This window comes from Talaromyces marneffei, chromosome 2, assembly GCF_009556855.1.
Source record: "Talaromyces marneffei chromosome 2, complete sequence".
In the NCBI taxonomy this organism is placed as follows: Eukaryota; Fungi; Ascomycota; class Eurotiomycetes; order Eurotiales; family Trichocomaceae; genus Talaromyces; species Talaromyces marneffei.
Genome location: NC_072349.1, coordinates 1,809,855 through 1,832,230, shown reverse-complemented (window position 1 = coordinate 1,832,230; position 22,376 = coordinate 1,809,855). Strand labels below are relative to the sequence as shown.

Below are 22,376 nucleotides of genomic sequence, written 5' to 3'. Positions count from 1 at the left end.
GAGAGGCGTTGCCTATAATACACATTTCAGAGAGATCAACCAAGATGACAATACAAGTACGACGAGGACCTACTTCCCACCCCCCCCCCACGCCACAATTTTACACTCACTGAAACTAATAACACCAAAATACAGCAAAAAGGATAGAAAACCCCATACACCCAGTCAAATATACTTTCCATTAGCAAAGTAAAGTCATGTTATTAGACAGCGACAACGTCTAAGGAATCCTTTTCCTTATCGAGTTTCACCCGTGCGGTGTGTCCAGGGGTGATCTCGCCCCTGATAATCTTATCAGCGAGTCTGTTGCCGATTTCCTTCGCGATGAGTCGATTGAGTGGGCGAGCTCCGTAGCGTGGATCATAACCCTTTTCACAAAGCCACTGTTTGGTCTCGTCGTCAACCTGGAGAGTCATTCGTCGATCATCCAATCTCCCTTGTAGCTCCTTGAGTCGGATGTCTACAATGTCACGGAGAGCAGCCCTGGACAGTCTCTTGAAAATGATGAATTCGTCAATGCGGTTGAGAAACTCCGGAGGATATGAAGCTTGTACAACGTCCATGACAGCTTTTTTGATAGCTTCAGGAACATCTCCCTCATCCTTAAGTTTATGCTTATACAAGGGATCCATTCCGACCAAGATATCGGCTCCTAGGTTGGAGGTTAAGACAATGATCGTGTTTCGGAAGTCAACCTTGTGGCCCTGAGAGTCCGTCAAGAAGCCCTCATCGAGGACTTGTAGCAGAAGTGTTGAAATGTCTCGGTGCGCCTTTTCGAATTCATCAAACAATAATACAGCGTAAGGTTTTCTCCTAACAGCCTCGGTGAGCTGACCGGCGTCATCATAACCAACATAGCCGGCTGGTGATCCGATCAGACGGCTAATTGTGTGTTTCTCCTGGAATTCGCTCATGTCGAATCTCAAAACTGCACTTTCTGTGGAGAAGAGGAAGCCTGCCATCTTCTTGCATAGCTCCGTCTTACCGACACCGGTGGGACCAAGGAACATGAAAGATGCTAAGGGCTTGTTCTCACCGCTTAGACCTGCTCGCTGCATCCGGACAGCGTTTGCAACAGCCGACAGAGCCTCATCTTGACCCCGTACCGACTGCCGCAAGGTGTCCTCCATGTGTATCAGTTTCTCAACCTCTCCGGACATCAACTTGTTCACTGGAATGCCGGTAGTACGTGAAACCACAGTTGCAATATCGTCCGCTGTGACTGAGTCGTGGATTAATGCGTCTTTGGTTTCAAGGTCGGCACCTTCTTGGGGCAATTTGGCCTCGAGACTCGGGATGACGGAGTAACGAAGCTCACTGGCCCTTCCGAAGTCTCCTTCACGCTGTGCTTTTTCTAATTCGAAGCGCGATTTTTCCAGGTCTTCCTTAGTCCGTTTGATCCCTTCAATCTCCTCTTTTTCCTTGTTCCAGATATCCATGAGTTTCTTGACTTCCTCTTGCTTTGTCTTTAGCATTTCTTCTAGCTTCGCTCGACGCTCTTTGCTTGTGACGTCTGTTTCCTTGCGCAGAGATTCTAGCTCAATCTGTATCGTCGTGATTTCGCGATCCAACTCGAGGATGGACTCGGGTTTAGACTCTTGTTGCAGCCGCAGTGCTGAGGCGGCTTCGTCCACCAAGTCAATGGCCTTGTCAGGGAGGAAACGATCCGTGATGTAGCGGTTGCTATACGTAGCAGCGGCAACAATAGCAGCATCTGTGATTCTCACACCATGGTGTACTTCATATTTATTCTTGATACCACGGAGGATAGAAATCGTAGAAGCGACGGACGGTTCGCTGACTTGGATAGCTTGAAAGCGACGTGCCAGCGCCACGTCTTTTTCGATCAAACGATATTCATTGAAGGTCGTTGCGCCGCAACATTGAAGCTCGCCTCGGGACAATGCCGGTTTCAACAGATTGCTTGCATCAATGCTACCTTCAGCCTTTCCAAGACCGAGTAGAGTATGCAGCTCGTCGATGAACAGGATCACATTGCCCTCTGCGTCCTCGACTTCCTTCAATACTGACTTTAACCTTTCTTCAAAATCCCCTCGGAACTTAGCTCCAGCAATCAAGGAACCCAGGTCCAGTGCAATGACCCTTTTATTCTTGACACTTTCGGGCACGTCTCCCTGCACGATTCTTTGCGCTAGGCCTTCCAGAATTGCGGTTTTTCCAGTACCGGCGGCGCCGATAAGGACGGGATTGTTCTTCGTTCGTCGCGAAAGAACCTGGATCGTTCGGTGAATTTCTGCATCTCTTCCAATGACTGGATCGAGTTTTCCGGCCTTGGCTTTTGCGGTGAGATCGACACCAAACTGCTCGAGGGCGGATTTCTCTGGTTCTCCGCCTACATTCATACGATGTGTGCCGCCTGGTGGATGCGGGCCACGACCTGTGGCATAGCTTCGCAAAGGTATTGTTGACAAATATGTAGATTTGGGTTGACTAGAAGGATAGAAGCGGATCCGTGAAGCTGGAACGTAGAAGCTGCTTCGAGCAGGGGTGACTACTGAGGGCCGACGAAGGCCTAGCCGCGCAGTTCGGCTTGTGGCAGACAACATGGTGTAAGTCGGTTCCTGCAACGGTGCTACAGGGAGAGGAATAAATTAATTGCAAGGAATTAAGGCAGCGAGTGATATTGTGCTCTGTATTTACATGCTGATTGAAACGCAGTGGCAAGCCATCAGACCACCACTGGAGAGCTTTCTGGAAGCAGCCAACGACGTAAAAGACTAAGTAAGAGGGAGCTCGCCGGAATGGGATGGCGGGGAGCTGAGCTCCTCGGGAGCGCGGCGTGCGCAAAAGAAGAAAAATTGTGGCGGCTGGCAACAGCACAGTCACGTGATGAGCCCCTTGGACGGCAAAGGAGGGGCTCCCGCTAAGCAAAAAGAAAATTCTCATCCCGAATTTTAGACCACGTTGGGCCATCCTCTTCTTCCCTCCCTGTCCAATCCTCCTGACATCTCAACGCTCTCCTCCTTTTAAGACATATTCATTTCCTCATATCAATCTTCCTTTATTCACAATGGGTTTCACCGACCTTACATCCGACGCTGGCCTCGCCGTCGCCAACAACTTCCTTTCCACCCGCAGCTACATCGTTGGGTAAGTGATCAACACTCGGACTTTGCATGTTTTTTCTCGTGTTATCTGCTGGCTTTTCTCTTTCTGTGCTTCTGCTTTTATGATGAAATAAAATTGGTCCGTGTTTAGGAGGCGGCTTAAGACACCGCTGTATGACTACACACAATGCGAGCAATCGCGCTTCTGACGTTGTTTTGGCACTTGATAGGCTTTGCTTTCTGCATTCGCATTCATGCTGTTTTGATTCGAGGAGATCGGTATTAACTAATGTTTCTCGAACAGCCACTCTCCTTCCCAGGCCGATGTTGTCACATACAAGGCCTTGAGCGGTGCTCCTGACGCCGCCAAGTACCCCCATGTTGCTCGCTGGTACAAGCACATTGCCACATATGAATCAGAATTCTCCACCCTGCCTGGTGACGCTTCCAAGGCCTACACCACCTATGGCCCTGAGTTAGTAGAGCTTCCCACCAACCCTAAGCCTGCTGCTGCCGCCGATGACGACGATGACATGGACGACCTCTTTGGCAGTGATGATGATGAAGAGGAAGACCCAGAGGTTGTCAAGGAGCGTGAGGCTCGTCTCGCTGAATACAAGAAGAAGAAGGAGGCCAAGCCCAAGCCTGCTGCCAAGTCATTGGTTACCTTAGAAGTTAAGCCATGGGGTAAGTTGATTTACTTTCTACTAGAAAGTTGCGCAGCGATTCTAATCATTTACTTGCAGATGACGAGACCGATCTCGTACAGATGGAGAAGAACGTCCGTGCTATTGAGATGGATGGTCTTGTCTGGGGTGCCTCCAAGCTTGTTGCCGTCGGTTTCGGTATCAAGAAGCTCCAGATCAACTTGGTCGTTGAGGACGAGAAGGTTTCCACTGATGAGCTCCAGCAACAGATCGAGGAGGATGAGGACCACGTCCAGTCCACCGATATTGTACGTTTATCTCTCCTTTGTTGTTCCAAAATCTGGGATTGTACTAACGTTTCCAATAGGCTGCTATGCAAAAATTGTAAACGTGATAAACGCGATATGCTTAATGATATGAAGAATAAGATGATGAATACGGAGATTATGTCTTCCAGGATCACTGAAATATCATGACCTTTCCCTGATCTTCTTTTCCTTTGTTGAATATTAGACACTGGCCCGGTGTAGATTGGGCATAAACAATATATTTGGAAGTATGCGTCCAACTGATGCGTATCAGCTTATTTGCTCTGGTTCATAGCTCTGTCAAGGCATTCAAAGTGATTTGTGTCAAATCTCGTAAACAGATATCTGGATGATCGTAAAAGAATTGTGTATGTGATTGTGGGTGGGTTTTGCGCTAGAGGGACTCTCCGTGCCCGTAGAAGCTAAGCTGCTGGAGAATCAACCACATTCCCTGCAACCAACCATCGGAGATATTTCGAGCATTGCTTCCCTCACCTTTCGATATCATTCATTACAGAAACGTAAACTGCGACTACGTTGGTAATATATAGCGGACACTTTATTCTCTTCAGCAGAGCTACCGGTTTAGATACCGATCCGACCTGGTTACTCTTTTCACCATGGGCTTCCTCTCGCGCATCATCACATTCTTTGGCCTTGTCCTACTGGCTCATGCGTGAGTATTTCTAATGCAATCAGACATCATCCTTCTTCGGATCAAGAAATCTAACTTCCATAATCAGAGGATACTCGGCCCACGAACACACAACCCTCTACAGCAACGCCGCCCTCGTCGCCAGCGCAACCAGCACAACTCCGACATCAGCATCCAACTTCTTCGCCGTTGTGCCCCTTGATATAACGATAGAGGCATTGATTGCCGTTGTTTTGGTTTCTACTGGTCTGGTTTTGGGCTCTGAGAAACTCAAGCCAGTTACACATAGCGCATGGGCAGGCCAGATTGAACGGGAGGGTGGTGCGAAGAATCCGTATAAGAACTTGGAGATTCGGTCTGGATTTTGGGACGTTAGGGTTTGTTTTTTCTCCCCACCTATTGCTCACAAGATAGGAATCAAGTGCTAATTGACTCTGTTACGATTATAGAAAAGTCGACAGGAGTTTGCGGATTGGATGCGCACTCAGGACTAAGCAAAATAACAAGTCGTGGTTTAATTATTATAGAGGATATGTCAGTTTTTGAGCAAGAGGAAAAGTTATCATGACTCCTAGGTATATTGCAGTTTGAATGAAACATGCATCTGATACCACATCATTAACCTATCATTACTGAAGAATAACAAAAAGAGCATCATCTCCACGAGATTGCTGGAACAGAGCGCAAATCGAGTCTGCTAAAGTGATTGAAGAATTCTGCAGTGGAATTGAGGATTTCAGAAGCCTCACAACCAAATCGCCAGCGTATGCAGCATGGCAATTAACGGTTTCTTGATAGATCTAGGTGCGGAGCAACAATCCCCCATACGTTTTATGAGGCATGCACATGGCATCATGGGCTATGCTTCGTCTCGCAGAAGAATTAAAAAACTACCCTTACAAATCTTTTTATATGAAGTTCTACCAAAAGATAGTTTCTCAGGCTGGTGCACGCAAGCACAAAAAGCGGGCTTCTCGCCACGCCTTTGCTCCTCGGTCCAGCCATGCAATCTTGGGCCGCAGACAGCATCCTTGTCCTGTTGAACCAAAGTCTTCTGCATAATGGGAAGAAAAATGTCGACATCCTTTATGAACGAATAGTTGCGGAACAAAGGAATCAGTATATGCTTTCTTTCCTTCCACAGCTCTGCGTCGATCACGTCCGCGTGCTTCGAGTCTATCATCCCCTCCCCTATTCCAACTATACAAAGCTTCTGCAAGGCTCTCAGCTGGGCGTATACTTCAAGAGCGGTTCCAATAAACGGTGCGGTCCATGGATACCCTAGGTTTAGTTGGAAATGAGCGGAGCGTATTGTCTGCAATCTTTGATGGAGCAGGAACTTTGTCCAGTCAATATCATTGTGGTGTCCGTGGCTTTTGAAGACGTTCTCTGAGTATAGAATGTCGACAGATTCGGCATATCTTCAGCAAAGAATGTCAGACGCATGATCAGCAATTTGTGTTCCACTCAGACAGGGACGTACATCCGACGACAGCTTTGTAAAAGCGGAACAATATGAGGCATGTAAGTGATGGGGAAGTCCGCGAAGAGGTGTGAAGCCCATTTGCCTCCTCCATTGGCATCGACAATTCTGGATCCCTGGAAGACACGATAATCTGAAGAAGGCTCGGGCCCATTAAATCCTCCAGATCCGGCAAAAATCTCAATGATCAGGTTCCCAAAGACCATTCGGTATATTTGTGCTCTGATTTCGCTTGGTAGCAATCTGAAGAAAGTAGACTGTGTCTGAAGATTATACTCTTGTTTTGGCCTCTGATAAGACTGATTCCACGGCGAAATGGCCCGTTTACGGGGATAAAGTTGTCGTCTGGTAGATAACTTATCGTATACCGCCCATTCGTACTCAATCTGCGCTTCTTCGACACTCTCGGTGTCAAGAGTGAGTAAGCTTTCTGCCTTGATCCGTTCAAGCTCTGCTTTTGCGGCTGCAATCTTCGCATCATATTCCACATCGCGCTCCCTCCATGCTGCTAGCTCCGCAGGAGATGGTGGAGGAAATGTCATTATGATCCTTTAACCCTGTGGGCATGAACTGCTTAAAAGTTCGGTACCTATCGTAAAGAATAGAAAATTCAAACATTGAAGTCTCATCATAGGCCTTAGATGAAAGCTCATTAATTGTGACTGTGACGGAGTATTATCTCAGAACCTCAGAGCAGACCGTCTGGAGAGGATTCTTACTCAACTAGGTACGGTAGTTATAGCGCGCGGGGTATCAGCCAACTTCTAAGCAAGGCTAATACCTAGTTACACTAGTTAGTGTCCGTATTGACTGGGTTATGATAAAGAGTATGTGATAGAGTACTGCGATACACCATTGATAACATGGCTACTATCCCACAGACCGAGTCGGAAAGATATTGAAGTTGAAGGTGTATTCTGGCTTCCAAGGCGCATAGCCCGTTCAGCTTAGGTACCTGTGTCATTCCATGTCGAAGATACAACTTCCCTCAAAACGAGAGCATCCATATACTTCCGTGGCTTACACAGAACATGGCATGGATCAATTGGACTACTCACAAGTTAGTTGCGAGTTTCCGCAGTCTACGGAGTACGTACTTCGAAAGACAGGTATTCAACAAGAGTAAGCACCCTTTTTCGGACGTTCCGCAGTCCCGGTAACTTAGTTACATGACAAAGGGAATCCAGCCCTTGTCAAAGAAAGCCGAGTGCAAGCGAGACGTCAAGCCGATTCAGGGGTAGCGACCGCTATAGAGCTAGCTGTACGACATACTGCAGAGTAGTATGCAGTAACTACAAGATGTGATGCATCATCGTGAGACATGGTTGGGTTAGTCAGCAGATGCCTCGATGACTGGATCAACTATGCATAGTATGAATAGTTAGCTACGTCCAGGCCCACGTAATCCGCACCACTGGCCAGGTCACGCACACCACCAGTCAGAAAGCCCTAGCTACAACGAGTATTCGAGTGATGCCGTCGATGTCTTACTTGAGGGCATCATCCACCGATCAACTGAAACAAGGCCGTACGGAGTACTAGCGCCGACGCCACCCGAGGATCCCGAACATTATCCCTGCCAGGTCGAGACCGTCGGAGCGAATCAATCTGGAGAGCGCATGTAAGGATCAGAGGGAATAGTCGTTTTCATTGGACTTATCCTCCGCAATTGAAATTGGTCCAACGTGTGGATGGGGTGACGAGTCTGGCAGAGCTCCATTTGGCAACTAACTACTACATAGTACGTACTATCGTAGGACCGGAGTATGGAGTAAACAGTCAATGCAGAATCAGGATTGCCCCTACCTTCCAGGTCTGTTGACTCGTCTTTGCTTTGTTTATAAGGACGCTTGTCTCTCCCCAAGTCTGTAGCTGGCATTTCTCCTCTTCCCTTCCTTAATCCAACTCCTTCATCGCGCTCCTCACATCAGCTGCCTAACGTCACTCGACGATTTCATTCGTTCATCAAATCCCTATCACGACTAGCCACCATGCATTCCATCCTCGCTGCCGTCGCTCTTGCAACTGTCGCTATGGCTCAGAACCCCACACCCATCACTACTGACTCTGTGGTATGTTTCACCCATTGCCTCTCGTCTGCTTGTCTGTCGAAAATACACGACTAACATCGTCTTTCGTAGCCATCTAATCCTGCTACTCGGTTCTTGACCGAGACCAACTCCCTCGGCGTGGTCACTGGACAGCCTAGCGTCGTTACCAGCGAGCCCAGTGCCGTCACCTCTCAGCCTGCTCCAATAGTAATCCCTGCCGGACTCTCGGCTCCCGTTGTGCCACTCTCATATATCCCCTCTAGCTCGGCTGTTGCATACGGTAGCTCCTCTGTTGTTCCGGTCGCTTCTAGCGGAACTGCTAGTGGTACTGCTAGTGGAACTTCCACTGGAACTGCCACTGGAACCGCCACTACTGGCAGCACCGGCATGTCCGCTGGATCGGCCAGCTCGACTCGCACCTCCTCTGTGCCTACTGGTGCTGCCGCTGCAATGGCCGCTGCTGGACCTGTCGGTCTTTCTCTTGTTGCTGGTGCTGCCTTTGCCATGCTTATCTAAGGCTAAAGACCTAGTTAGTTAATTTCATTTTTCATCATGACCTGAACATGTCTTGATTTCTTCTTCATATGACCACCATCAATATCCTTGATGAATGTCGCACAAAGCCATGTTCCGGATTCCCTGTATTGTATTCCACATTTGGTGCCGCCGCGAGTTTGTCATCTTCGATTCGTTGTACATGGATAAATAGGCATCCAGAACCAATATTAATCTAATGCACGTTTCTCAAACGAATTAATTCTTCGTAATCAGTATCGCAATCTAATCGGTAGGCAACGTTGTCGTTTCCCCGGATTTACTGATTAGCCAACGCTAGCTATACTAGTGTAAGCCACTTGACTCGCGACAACGGTGTTTGGTACTGTCAAATACCGTATAATACACACAAACAGAGCCTTGCCTCTTTAGGAATCATTATTAGGTCGACGCGAAAAGTCGCGTGTCTGTTTCGCGGAAAGCCTAACCCGATCAAGGCTGGACGCGTTGGTTCCTCTGCCTATCCAGGCTTAGTGCGTAAACAAACGGCGTAAACGTGATACACAACACGTAAAATTACCTCCCTTTGGCGGCGCAACCAAAACAAAAGCTCCAAAGCCTCCAAGCAATAAGAGAGCCGGCGATTCCCCGATCTCCCGCTTCCCTGGCAACCTCAACTAAATCTTCACAACTACGTACGTACTGCTTGCTCTCTTCTCCGCGCATCGTCCAGATATTTTGAGCTTGCGTATTCCCCCGCGTCACTCTGATTCGCTCTCGATCAACCCAACTCGAAACAAGAATCGACTTCTCATTTAAGAGTGTCTGCGACAGCTCGATAACCCTGTGATTGACAATCAAAACATTGACTTGACCACTCAGACGCGGTGTTAGGACTGTTTGACCACTTCACACATACAAACATGGTATGTTGCTTGCATGCTTACCATCTGCTAATCATCTACATACTCACTCCCTCATAAACAGGTCTCCAAACTGCGTCGGCTCATCGCCGACCATGCAGATCTCCACAACAACGAACTCCCACCGAACTACCTCTTCTCCCCCACAGACAATCAGCACTCCGACGATTTGAGTCAACTGGTTGTAACTCTCGCTGGACCACACGGCACTCCATATTCAGCTGGAATGTGGCGATTACAACTCCGCATCCCTGAAGATTATCCTGCAAGCCCTCCCAAGGCCGCTTTCAAGACACGTATTTGGCATCCCAACGTTGAGGAGTCGACAGGGGCAGTGTGCGTGGATACCCTGAAGAGGGACTGGGAGTCCAAGTTGACATTGCGCGACATTCTTGTGGTAGGTTGTGACATTCGTGAGAAAGAAAGAACGAGGAAATTGATAGATCATGCAGACCATATCTTGCCTACTCATCCATCCCAATCCAGACTCAGCCCTAAACCCCATGGCTGGCTCCCTCCTTCAGGACGACTACAATGAATTTTCCCGCCAGGCACGCTTGATGACGTCAATACACGCACCAGTTCCATTCGCCATGAAGCACGCCGTTTTACAAGCCAAGCAACGAGGAGAAGACCCTGAGATGACTAAGAGAGTCGAGAAGGACCCGGAATTTCGAGAATTGCGACATGCAGCGAAGACGGCGTCCCTAGTTATGAAGAAAAGAACCGGAACATCACTACTGCAAGCTTCGAATGTGGACGAGGATATGGACGATGTTGAAGATGATTACAAGGAAAACGATTCATCCCTGTCGCCGGAGTCGATTGCTGCTCCACCTGCTACCCATGCTACTGCTAGGCGAAGCGGAGAGCCCAAACGGCCTCTGTCCGTCATTCCGACCACTCCAGTCCTGGATACAGACATGGTCATGCTCGACTTTGCATCTGACGACGAGGGCATACCGAGCGATGGCATGACGGCATCAGAACGGAACATTGCCGCGAACACCAACTCATTCAATTCTTCATCTCCCTTTTCATCTCAGAGTTCATCAGTATTCTCAAATCACACGTCCCGACAGCAAACTTCCGTTTCTTCCCAGCCCTTTCCCAGCTTGCACAACAGCAGCAATGACTCAACCTTGAACTCCTATGCAATATATGAGGACAATAATGACCTCGAAAACCTCAACGGACTCCTTAATAGCCACAATAACCATCACCGTCGTCGTCCCACCTACGGCAAGGAGAACATGACTGGCTCCTTTTCCTCACTACCGAAGGGACTGTCAATTTCGTCGCTATCACCAACAGAATCTTCACCCTTCACAACTCCCACAGGTGTCTTCATGAAGCCAATCAGTGGATCATCATCCTCATCATCACTATCGTCGACTACAGCTGCTACAAAACCCTTGTCACCAACGAAGGTCACTAAGCCAGCTTATAATAGTAACAATAGCGGCAGTGGCCTCAACACTCGCAAGGGAATGTCCTCGAAGGGAAAACCTAGAATCGGGCTGCGGCGACTTTGAGTCTGCTACACACACACACACACACACACACACACACACACATGACGATAAGACGGGACAAATGAGGACATATGACGAGATATGAAATTTTCTTTTACACAATTTGGGATGATATCCGGGGTGTTTGGCTTTGGCTTTTGAATCTGGGGTTTGATTTTTAGATTCACTTAACATGGTTTTGGATTGCATTTTGCATTGGGAGGGTTGTTGGTTTGGGTCGGTTTGGTGGCATTCAGCGGGACTAAAACGATGGGGTGTACAATTGGCGTTGATGGCATACAGATACATGCATCCATACATAGTCAGTCAGACAATATTTTCATTCATTGCTCAATTGGATATCATGACATATTCATTTCCAGGAGTCCTAACTTAAACCGCTGTACGATTGGGTAAGTGTGAAATTAACATCAATAAATTCTGCATTTTGGTATAATAAATAAGTAATTAACAGATAAACAGCTATGCAAATATTTCTCGGATAAAAACATCTCAACTCGCTTGCAGGTACCTTGAACATCGAGCGCACGTACTTGCACACCCAACTCATTCACTACCTTACTTGCACATCGATCAAAACAATTTGTCATCGAAAATCCTCCCCTCGATGTAAAGACAAGTTGCGCAAGTATATAGGTAAATAAGCTTCTCCCTCCTGTTGTCCCTCGGCGTCATTGATGATGCTTGATAAACAAGAACGCTAATCAGATGCAAGATGTGTCTCTTTCCGTCATTCACTCGGCTGTCCAAGAATCCAACACTTGATACTCTATCACCTAGCCTCTGGCAAAATCAGTCGCGTATACTGAAAAGCAGAGAGGAGATTTTTCTGTATTATCGTCATTAGCTTTCATGTGGTCACCCGTTTAGTGTCTGCAATAATCTGAACAATTCGATTCCACTCTAGAAGAACAACCCTAAAAACCAACTGGTGCACCAAGTCGTCGATGAGAACGACAAAATAAGGCATACTACCCCCATAATGTTCTGATCACTACTCCAAGAAAGTCCGGCTTCGAGCTTAAAGACATTTATGGAGGCAGTTATAGAGCGTAGGGGTTGACAGAACGGATAGTCAGGCATCTGTTAAGACCTTGTCAGTAAATATAAAAATGAGAGAGGCAGGAAAAAGAACTCACGGTGGGCTCTTGCTCAAGTCCGTCTTAAGAATGATAGGAACACGAGTCAGTTCAGTCACATCTTGAATATATTCGCCATCCTCCTCCCGAAGCTTGAAGAGCTTGAGGTACTTCTCCTTGTCTGTCATTTTCGCTTCTGGCGTTTCGCTGGCACTAATTGCAATCTTAGGATCAGAGCGAGCGCGGTGTGGACCTTGACCATCATGACCATTGCGCGTCGGTGATGGAGGCATGCTCTGTGTTGGGCGATCCGCAGAGGAATTGAGTGACACGCCAGCAGCCATCTCAGTCACTTCCGAAATATCGTCATCGTCATCAAAGAGAGCATCAACGTCGTCCGTAGACATTGTTCCAGTCTCAGTTTGTTTGCGTTGAGCCTCTTCTCTCTCGCGAGCACGCTCGCGGGCTGCTTCCGCCTCTTGAGCAGCAGCTGCTGCGTGGGCAGCTCTGGAACTGCTTGCATTGGGACGTTCATCTTCTGGAATGTAGGCAGAAGATGGAACACCCTTCTCCCAGTATAATTCAAGAACGCGAGTATCCTTACGATATTCTGCTTTCTTCAATGGAAGCTGGTCACAGTGCACACGCTTTTCGAAACCAAATTCAGGAAGGAGCACATCAAAGGCTGATTCGTAAACGCAAAGAACAATACCTTCGCTGATGAGATCGCCGCCAAGTTCAGATCGCTTCTTGTCCATGACGCGACAGGACTCGATATGCACACTTTGTTCTTGAGCGTTGTGAGCAGAATCCTTCTTATTGTTGCATTGCTCAGCGATCTTAACCAATGTATCAACATCCTCGGTGAATTCAATAGCTCCATTAGACAACACGGCATCCAGTTGACGGTGAACAATGACATCAGCGTAGCGACGAGTTGGGCTTGTGAAATGGGCATACAGCGGCAAATTCAAAGCGTAGTGTTGGCGTTGTGCTTCCGTAACATTGCCGGCGACATAATATTTGGCGCGTTGCATTGCCTTGATTAGAATGGTTTCCATACCCTATACAAATTAGCTTGAACGATTATCTGCAGCAGATTTTATAACGTACCTTGCGAAGATCAACATCTTGCACCTTGAACAGGCTAGCCTGCAGAGAACCACTGCTTGAAGGATCGATGTCATAGCCTAGTCTGTTCACTCGATCAACAAAAGCCTGGAGGCGGCGAGGGTTTGGAACAGCTTGGCGTCGAAGGAACGCTTTCTCGGGCATAGCAGCAAAGAGCTTGCGCGCGACAAAGAAGTTGGCTTTGTAATTCAGTTCTTCGATCACTTCATGAGCCGGGGATGAATCGAAAATATTGAGTTCGACAGGCATGTTCTCATCATCAAGCTGATAGATAAGGCGCATTGCTGGGATATTGGTAGTACGGTTGCCAAATCTAGCTTCTTTGAACTTGGTGGTGATCGCCTGTTAATGGTAATGTTAGTATTCGAAAATATTATGGTGATCGCTGTAATACGGTACTCACTCCAAGAAGACGAATATCATCAGCATTCACACCTTCCAAAGGACTTCCTGTCCCTCCGTTAATGGCGGAGTTGACATCATCGTAGCTCAGCTTGCCAGAACTCTTGATGACACTCTTTCCAATCCACACATCATCATCAACTGCGCCAGTCACGGTATCAACCTGGAAGACAACACTGACGGTCAAGCGTTCCTGGCCAGGAACCAAAGAGCATACCTCGTTCGACAACCGAGGTGGTAGCATATTTACGACTCGGGTCATTAGGTGGACTCCGGTTCCTCTCTTCTTGGCTTCTCTATCGACTAGCGAGTTCGCCTTGACAAAGTGTGCGACGTCGGCTACGTGAATACCGATTTCAACCTTGCCATCGCCAAGCTTTTTGATATGGATAGCATCGTCGAGTTCTTTAGTGCCTGTTGGATCGATGGTAAAGGTGGTTTCGTCGCGGAGGTCTCGGCGGTTAGTAAACAGAGCATCGCCTTCGGAAGCCACTGTCCAGTCTTCCCAACCGACGTTTTTAAGTACAGCCTCTGAGAACTCATCGGCTGCGAAGTTGTTGTCACGCAAAAGTGCATCTGTTTCCACTTTCAAATCACCCATCTCGCCAAGTTGCTCCACCAGTGTACCAAATGGATGAAGGGAGGTGATAGGCCACCGTTTGATACAAGCGACGAAGATACGGTTTGCATAGTCTTGGTGTTTTTCAACAAAATCACGAGGTGCTTGCTCAGTGGGGATGGCAATCAAGGGAACACGTTTGTCGGTAGGCTTGAACCACACAATCTTGGGCTTGTCTTGCTGTCTGTCATGTTGGCGACCATGTCCGCCGTCTCTGGCGGCACGTTCAGCCTCTTGCTTCTCCTTAGTAGCTTGGCTACTAGGACGTAGAAGACCGAGAGTTCCTGAAAACATCTGTCCTGCGACACGTTCAATGACGGCAACGATGTGACCGGCGTACAAGGGCTTCTGTTCATCGCTAATCTCGTCCTCTTCGACTAATAAAAGGCTTTGCCCTTCCACCTCAACGTCGTCGTTCTTCTTCTGAGTGGGACGCTGGCGCAGACTACCACGACGACGAATACTACCATCAGGGCCAACCTGTTGGTTTTCACCATTAGCGCCAGAATCAGAGCGAGATAGCTTATCGCCGGATCTAGAATCGGTGATATCCTTGCGTTTCTTCTTTTCTTCCTTTTCACGCTTCTGAGACCAAACCTCATCAACGTCCAAGAGTTCGACGGCAACAAAGTCGCCCTCGAGAGCTCGGTTACGATCTTTGCTTCCACAGATGAAAATATCAGCATCGAGTTCTGTGCACGTGACGTAAGCGTCTGAACGGTTTTTCTTGTTGACACGGAGGATGCCAGCAACAAGTTGTCCATTGCTGAGGAGGGCGGGTAGGTTTGCTTGCGGAAGATATGGGGTGAAGAGCGTCTTGCGCTGTTGCTGTTGCTGCTGTGCAGACAACTGCTGAGGAGCGTGTTGGCTAGCTTGAAGGCCGTTCAATTGACCATTCTGCTGCATAGCCTGAAGTTGGGCGAGCTGGAGTGGGTTGAGTTGCTGGCCATTGAACAACTGCGGAGCCATGACAACCTGGCCCTGAGGTAGCTGGATCAATTGAGGAGCAGCATTAGGATATTGAAATTGTCCAATCGAGCCAATGGACTGGTTCATGGATGCTCGCGAGCGGTGGCCCGGTTGGAAAGTGTTGCCACTTTGCTGTTGCCCGAATCCGCCTTGGTTCAGCTTCTGCTGATCCTGATTTTGATTGTTGTTATTCGGTTGTCGCCAATTGCCGTCAAAATTCCTGGACGGCGTCCGACCATGGCCGCGTCTAGGAGGTTCGACAGGGCTACTCTCAGGGATAGGAAATTGGAAACCGGTTGCGCCACGACCAACGGCCATGGATTGACTTCTGCCATGGGCTCCACCGCGGAAGTTGCCTGCACGCTGCAGGCCCAATCCTTGGGGCTGAGGAGTCTTCGGCTTTTCTTCTGCGGTAGGAGATTCTGATGAGCCGGGAGCGGGGAACTGGAAGCCGGCTGCAGTACGCTTTTGCTGCGCTAGCTCTGCGGCCTTCTTTGCTTCTGGGAGAGCTAATGAGTGACGACGCTGATGGCCTCCGCCAATAGGCCCACCCCGTCCTCTCGACGGTGCACCGTTCTCACGGTTTTGGCTTCCTTGGTGAAGCTCTGCGAAAGCCGATCCTGATGCACCGGAAGATGGAGCTGGTGGCGGGCCCATTCCCATACCAGGTAGGGCAGACTGGTTTCGGCGATGGGACGGTCCATTGTTTACGGGAACTCCGAGCTGCTGAGGAAATTGGAAAGCGTTGACCTGAGGTGATACGCCGGCCATTGTTCCCTGACCAAGTTGGGGAGAGAATCCCGAAACTTGACCAAGTGGTTGTTGGGGTTGCAGCAGTCCCATGTTAACATATTGTTGATGCGTAGCGGCAATTTGCTGCTGTTGCTGTTGGAGCAGCTCAATCTGTTGCTGAATAGCAAGTTGTTCCACTAAGATCCTCGCGTGTCAGTAGTCGGCTTTACCTTGAATGGCAGGTAGAAACTTACTCATCAGAGGTGTCAATTCAGATGGACTTCGTCGATGGGCAATATGAAGCCGGCGGCCGGTAGGGCCTGGAATCCCTGATTGGCCCTGCTGGTGGTCCATCTTGCCGAATTAAAGTATATAAAAGATAGGTGTTTCCGTGCGGGATGTTGGATACAGGAAAGTCACAGGATCTTACTCCTGTGAATGTCAAGTCACAACGGTTTGGAAATCGATTGTCAACTGACAAGGACTGCTCGAGTCGGTTTCCGACCGAGGATAATCCAAATCTGTACGGATCTCGAGCGAGGGCGGTTCTAACGGAGCTAGTAGCGATGATGTCAGTGATTGAATTCTTGTCGCGAGGCCAATGTAATCCAGGAGGTACATGCAGCTCCGGTAGCAGTGACAGGGGGATAGAAAGAGCTGCTCATATAACGGTAGAAGGGCCACTCACTATTGTTTCAAATAATAGTCTCAAATGGTTTTGAGCTATTTGAGTCCCTGAATGAAGGAAGTCCGAGACTGCTGCTAAATTGGGCTAGGATGGATCAAACGAAATGACAAAAGCCAACAGCAAGCAATAATGGTATATATCCCAAGCAACAAAGAGTATGCTATAGAACAAAAACTTTCGCAACAAGGACAGCAAAAGACAAAATAGCCAATGCCGTGAATCACGATGTTTTCGAGCAGGACGGACTACCACTTAAGGAGGGGCAGCTTTTTCTTCCCGGAAAAGGGGGAACAACGGGGCAATGGAGCTCTTGACGGGGTCAGACAGTCGGAAAAAGGATCGAATGTGGTCGACGGAAAGCGTCAGGTCGTTTCATAAACGGGTTAATTGGTGATTTGTGGGCACACAGACGATGGCCTCGATGACGACGGCGAGCTTCAAGGAGAAGTCGAGACGAACGGAGGTTGGAGGAAGGGAGAGAAAGAAGTCTTTTGGAGCGACCGAAAGATGGAAGGCAGATGGCGCGAGGGAAGAAAAACTCCCACGGGCAAGTCCGTAGCGAGGCCGACTGATAGAATGATGGGATGAGCAGAAGGAGCAACTGCGAAGTGAGGTGCAGAGCTTCCCGCTTTAGTTGTTGGTTGAGGTGTGAGGGAAGGAACCGTGGCACGGTCGAGAGTTGGCCTTTTCCCGATTGGGCGGGTACGGTAGCAAGCGGAACCCAAAAGGAGAGAAGAGCAAGACAGGAAGAGAGAGAAACGAGATTCACTCAACAAGTGATCGGATTAATTATATTTATTCTTGCGTAACAGAACGACAAGCTTCCGCTAAGACGCGCGGTAATAATGAATCGAATGAGTGGGAGGTAGAAGGATAGAGAAAGCGGGGAGAAAGAGGATGGAGGACGAGGGGAGATACGTATGAGGTGTGTGGAAAGGAGAGGAAGAGGAAATATAATAGGTAGAGTTCGTTAAAACGAAATTATAGTTAGTTAGTACGGGCGCCGGAGGATTATTGTTGAGGCATGGCAGGCAGTTAGCTGTTGCTTAGTTAACTAGTTAGTTAACTCACTCAGACGTAGTAACTAGTAGTTGGTAACTACGGAGTCAGTCAACGGACGGTTAAATGGTGAGGTCAGTTAGACATACGTAGTAAACTTGTAACTAACTAACAAAAGCCTAAGGGGACTGTGAATCGTCTCCTTGGCTTCCACGGTTCCACCAACGAGCACTTCAGACAGCTAGCTTGTAGCGACCTTTATTGCAAACATTGGCAATCTTGGCTCAGGAATACTGTTGGGTTGCTTCAACAGAGGAATCAAGAGAAAAAAGGCGATGGGACCAAGAGGCATTCTTTGGGGGAGCGGGGAGCCGCTATCAACCAATTACTGCCTATAGTGGCTTCCTTATGTAAGCCTCCTAGTGAGCTTCTAGTCTCCAAGGGTCTCACTCTCAACTAATGAGATGCTTTCGATAATGGTCGGCCTCGATGCTCGAAAAGCTTCCTTTACGAATATCGCCACACCCCGGCTATATGCTTGCAATCCCACCACTTACTCGTCACATTTGCGCTGACCGATCACATTCTAGGAATCAATGATGATGAAATTGGCCACCATCAAGCGTGCAATCCATGGACGGAGTACGGATACAGACTACGTACACGAGACAAAACAGTGGCAGAGAATAGGGTGCGCCTAGTGCCCAATAAGGACTAGCGTTTCGGTCCGTAACTACTCCGTACGCCAACTTCTCACTAGTCACTGTTGTGGGCCCCAGATCAGACTACCTACTCTGTACAGACAGAGCAGGAGAGCAGAGGGGCATGCACATGGCTCAGGGGGCAAGTGAGGCCAACGACTGAAACCACTTGTCATTTTGAAGATGCTATTCGGAGTGCGTGTCTGACATCTGTATGATATGAAACGAATGTACCACTTGCCAATGAGAACCACCCCTAAACACTAAATGGATTCAAGAAGAACACAAAGCGAGTGTTAAACCCGACTCTGTCAAAGCTGAACGGGAAAGCTCCGCTGGTGGGGGATGACCGGACACGCGCGCATGTCTACGAGAGCCTCGTTGAACGCTGAAGGAATGGTGTTCTTCGTCAATCTGCCCGGAAGGGATGGGTTGGTTTGCCATTGCCAGCCATATTCAGTATACCTCGTTGGCCCTCTTCAGCATGCATGCATATTTATCCATCATAAAAAAAATAAAAATAAAATAATTGAAGACAAGGCATCAATGTTTCAAAGACCTTTTATCCCCCCCCCCAGAATCAGATCAGCAGTTGGGATTGAGAACATGTTTCACAGTTTCGATGTTGCGAAGCTAAGTTACAATTACAAAACAAGATGGTCAGGTGACCGCATCCGGGCGAGAACTAACTTAGTCCTGGGTGCTGAGTAGTGTGAGTCACTAAGTGCTTCACAGCTGTCTGGGTAACTAGACATCTAAGAATTCTGGTAACGAGAGTGAGCTCGGATTGGCGATTTTCTCAAGGAGATTGTGCCTGATGCAAACAAGGCAAACATGGCGTATGGGCTACCCTACCGTCAGATGAGAAAAGCCAGCCAATGATATGACTGCGTTCAACTTCTGTACGCGATCGACTATCTCCAGCCTCCAAGAAAACAACGACAACGACAAAGACTGAAGCTCTCAATGCTTCCACGAAAAAAACAATTTCCACAAAGATTAGACAGGTACAGAACCTCTCCCGCATAATGATGCGCTATCTTGACATTATTCTTATATCTACGCTTGTAAATATAGACGAGTGCGAACGGTGATTCATTCAAGAGATAACCGACGAATCAATGATAGATAACCCGAGAATTGCCTTGACCGAGATCGCAAATAACCAGACAGAAAATATTGAGACAGCCTTGATTCTTCGCCATTTGCCCGAGCTTCTCACGTTGTCGCGATACACAATGGCATGCTCCGCCCGCTAGTAAACACACAGCATTCGCCAGCATACAGAAATCCTCTTCCTCCCACAGTTACCGAACTCGACCTTCGTCTTTCCCGCTGATGGTTTGCCTGTCATCAAGCTGAAGTACTACTTGTGTTTGCGATAAAGACATCATGGTCGGAAGGCGGAGCATTGGAAAAACTTTAGACAGCCCGTCGAGACAACTCGTTTATGACCTCGCCAAAGACCTCGAAGCTATACGATTACATCATGAAGATTTGAAACGAGTCTACAGTTATCAAGCGCAAGCTCAAGAGGAAGAGGAGGATGAGATTGATCGTGCACACCAAGAATTTTATTATGCGGCCATAGAAAAAACATACGACTACTACGACGGACATCGCCGCGAAGCAGAGATCGTACTCCAAGAGCATCTACGGGAAGAGGAAGAGAAAGAAAGGAGGAGGCAAGAAGAAGAAGAACGCCGCCGTCAGGCAGAAAAGGAACGGCTAGAGCGCGAGCGCAAGGAACGAGAGGAAGCGGCACGGAAACGAGAAGAAGAGGCTCGTCGAGAAGCCGAGAGAATCGCCCGCGAAGAAGAGGAGCGTCGCAAAAAGGCCGAAGCTGAAGCCAAAGCCATAAAAGCCGCTGAAGAAGAAAAGACTCGCCGCCAAAAAGAAGAGGCGGAAGAAAAAGAGCGACAGCGACAAGCTGAGCTTCAGAGAGCAGAAGAGGAAGAAAAGAAACGACGGACGCTTGGTGGTGCTCAAGGCGTGACACAAGAGGAATTGGAGGAGCAGGAAAAATACCTTGAGTTACACAAGTATCTAAAAGAATTGCGCAAGTTCGTCGTAGCCGAAGGGAAGAAGAACCCAACCTTGAAAAGCACCATTGGGGATTACCGTCGAGGCATTACCAAATGTATCGGACAGTTGAGAGAAGGTCAAGGGACAGCTGCCAACAAGGGTCAGGTACGTTGCCACTACAATTGCTTAACATTATCACAGTCGAATTCTGACCCCCATCATAGGTGAACGAGATTCGAGAGATCCTTCGAAAATCTCAAGAGATACCCATTCCATGTGATGCCCGTCGATTTTTTGTGAACGCGCCTGAAATTGCGAGCCTGCCGGAAGACAAGGCTCAGGTATCAGCTGTTTTCGTGTATCTACTCAACATATTTGTCAAGGCAGTCGTCTTACAACTTATCAACGAAGCGGGAATCAAGCTTGAATACGCGGAGCCGCTTGGAGTTGTAGTTGCTCAGATCTTCTCGGCTGAGCAATTCTGTTTTCAAGGACATGCTTTTTCCGATGTGTTTTGGGCCAAATATCGAGCGTCATGTCCGGCTCTGTGGGGTTTCTATGGAGACGAGAAGACAGTCGCCGGCAAGCAAGCATTGGGTTGGAAGAGAATAGAACCCGGAGGGCCATTCCTATCAGATACAGATCACCGCCAACGAATGGTGGGATTAGGAGGAGGCTTTGCAGCAGTGACCTTGCGGAACTTTGGCAAGACCAGTCGCAAGAACCCCTTTCCCAACTATATCTTTTGGAAAACTGTATCGAGAATGGTATCGATCCCACCGAACGAGCTCCAGGAAACGCATTTCTACCTATTGTATGCGATGCTGAGGTTCTCCGCGGAGCGGGTCATTGGATTCTGGGGCCATGCAGGACTGGCGTTACTACGGAGTGCTATTGTGAACCTCCCAAACATCGCTACGAACAAGCAAGCCGGGGCCATTGGACAGCTAAAGGTGCTGAAAGGCTTGTATGCCACTGAAAAGAGCATTATTATTTGAGTTTGTTTGGGTTTTGGAGTTGATGGATTGGCGATTATACAGATTACATTGCATCAAATAGGGCCTATCTGGCTTTTTGGGATTGGATTATTAGTTATATGTGACATATTCATTGACTGTTGCCTTCTTTGGTTTGATTTCTGATAGGATTCTTCTCAATGACAGTCGCTGTTGCCACTGTATCGGATGCATGTATCCCTAAATCATAGTTCCTTGCCCCTGGTTGATATTTCCAACTGCATAGTTACAAAATCCAGGTGATTACTCAAGCTAAATATGTAAGTTAACTAGTTAACTCCACCATGTGGCCGTCAACGTGGACCAAGCCCTAATTGTCTGACCAGATGTGGCGAACCACTAACCACTCTACGGATCTGGGTACATAGATATACATGTACTACTACCTAACGACGCCTCTCATATTTTTTATTATATGGGGTCTTCTTCGAAAATGGCGGTGGCGTTGAGAATTTCTTGCCTGCCAGCGCTCAGCAGCGATAAACTCTCAAAGGTGTGTTTGTTCTTGGGGTAGGGAGCATCGATTCGATACCAGTGCGCCGGACTGATGAGAAGGAAATGCACTAAGGTGAGTCAACAAGTGTCGGTCGGATCGTTAACTGGTTAACTAGTTACAGGAATAATAGGAATATGAGTCAGCATTTATACTATTTTATAGTTTAGTTAACTAGATGTAGTTATTGGTGTCAATCTAAGCTTGATACGGTAGGTCGTCACATCTATATTTGATTCGCCCGCACTCTAATTAAGTAGAACTTCAGAAAATAAAATCGACTCATTGGTGGTGGTTCATGTAGGTTGACGGGATCTATGGGCGGTCTAATCATCTACGGTACAGGACAGGGCTGAG

General features: G+C 48.1%; 8 protein-coding genes across 8 annotated transcripts; 5 read left to right on the top strand and 3 right to left on the bottom strand.

The window, feature by feature from the left end:
* Nucleotides 1-203: 203 nt before the first annotated feature.
* On the bottom strand, nucleotides 204-2,567 carry EYB26_003016 (uncharacterized protein; the record flags this gene model as incomplete). Its single annotated transcript, XM_054262320.1, has 1 exon — nucleotides 204-2,567. The coding sequence occupies one exon, from the start codon at nucleotides 2,565-2,567 to the stop codon at nucleotides 204-206; it is 2,364 nt and encodes a 787-aa protein (XP_054118295.1).
* A 464-nt stretch (nucleotides 2,568-3,031) lies between these two features.
* EYB26_003015 (uncharacterized protein) lies at nucleotides 3,032-4,103 on the top strand (the record flags this gene model as incomplete). The annotated part of the gene is made up of 4 exons (XM_054262319.1): nucleotides 3,032-3,111; nucleotides 3,373-3,755; nucleotides 3,815-4,023; nucleotides 4,083-4,103. The coding sequence occupies 4 exons, from the start codon at nucleotides 3,032-3,034 to the stop codon at nucleotides 4,101-4,103; spliced, it is 693 nt and encodes a 230-aa protein (XP_054118294.1).
* Nucleotides 4,104-4,643: 540 nt separating this feature from the next.
* Nucleotides 4,644-5,172, top strand: EYB26_003014 (uncharacterized protein; the record flags this gene model as incomplete). The annotated part of the gene is made up of 3 exons (XM_054262318.1): nucleotides 4,644-4,699; nucleotides 4,767-5,055; nucleotides 5,128-5,172. 3 exons carry the CDS (start codon nucleotides 4,644-4,646, stop codon nucleotides 5,170-5,172), a joined length of 390 nt encoding a protein of 129 aa, XP_054118293.1.
* A 365-nt stretch (nucleotides 5,173-5,537) lies between these two features.
* Nucleotides 5,538-6,703, bottom strand: EYB26_003013 (uncharacterized protein; the record flags this gene model as incomplete). Its single annotated transcript, XM_054262317.1, has 2 exons — nucleotides 5,538-6,099; nucleotides 6,162-6,703. The coding sequence occupies 2 exons, from the start codon at nucleotides 6,701-6,703 to the stop codon at nucleotides 5,538-5,540; spliced, it is 1,104 nt and encodes a 367-aa protein (XP_054118292.1).
* A 1,449-nt stretch (nucleotides 6,704-8,152) lies between these two features.
* Nucleotides 8,153-8,728, top strand: EYB26_003012 (uncharacterized protein; the record flags this gene model as incomplete). The annotated part of the gene is made up of 2 exons (XM_054262316.1): nucleotides 8,153-8,233; nucleotides 8,303-8,728. The coding sequence occupies 2 exons, from the start codon at nucleotides 8,153-8,155 to the stop codon at nucleotides 8,726-8,728; spliced, it is 507 nt and encodes a 168-aa protein (XP_054118291.1).
* A 902-nt stretch (nucleotides 8,729-9,630) lies between these two features.
* EYB26_003011 (uncharacterized protein) lies at nucleotides 9,631-11,165 on the top strand (the record flags this gene model as incomplete). Its single annotated transcript, XM_054262315.1, has 3 exons — nucleotides 9,631-9,633; nucleotides 9,695-10,027; nucleotides 10,083-11,165. 3 exons carry the CDS (start codon nucleotides 9,631-9,633, stop codon nucleotides 11,163-11,165), a joined length of 1,419 nt encoding a protein of 472 aa, XP_054118290.1.
* Nucleotides 11,166-12,208: 1,043 nt separating this feature from the next.
* Nucleotides 12,209-16,451, bottom strand: EYB26_003010 (uncharacterized protein; the record flags this gene model as incomplete). The annotated part of the gene is made up of 5 exons (XM_054262314.1): nucleotides 12,209-12,248; nucleotides 12,305-13,308; nucleotides 13,358-13,717; nucleotides 13,779-16,294; nucleotides 16,352-16,451. 5 exons carry the CDS (start codon nucleotides 16,449-16,451, stop codon nucleotides 12,209-12,211), a joined length of 4,020 nt encoding a protein of 1,339 aa, XP_054118289.1.
* Nucleotides 16,452-19,877: 3,426 nt separating this feature from the next.
* Nucleotides 19,878-21,508, top strand: EYB26_003009 (uncharacterized protein; the record flags this gene model as incomplete). Its single annotated transcript, XM_054262313.1, has 2 exons — nucleotides 19,878-20,675; nucleotides 20,735-21,508. 2 exons carry the CDS (start codon nucleotides 19,878-19,880, stop codon nucleotides 21,506-21,508), a joined length of 1,572 nt encoding a protein of 523 aa, XP_054118288.1.
* Nucleotides 21,509-22,376: the final 868 nt, after the last annotated feature.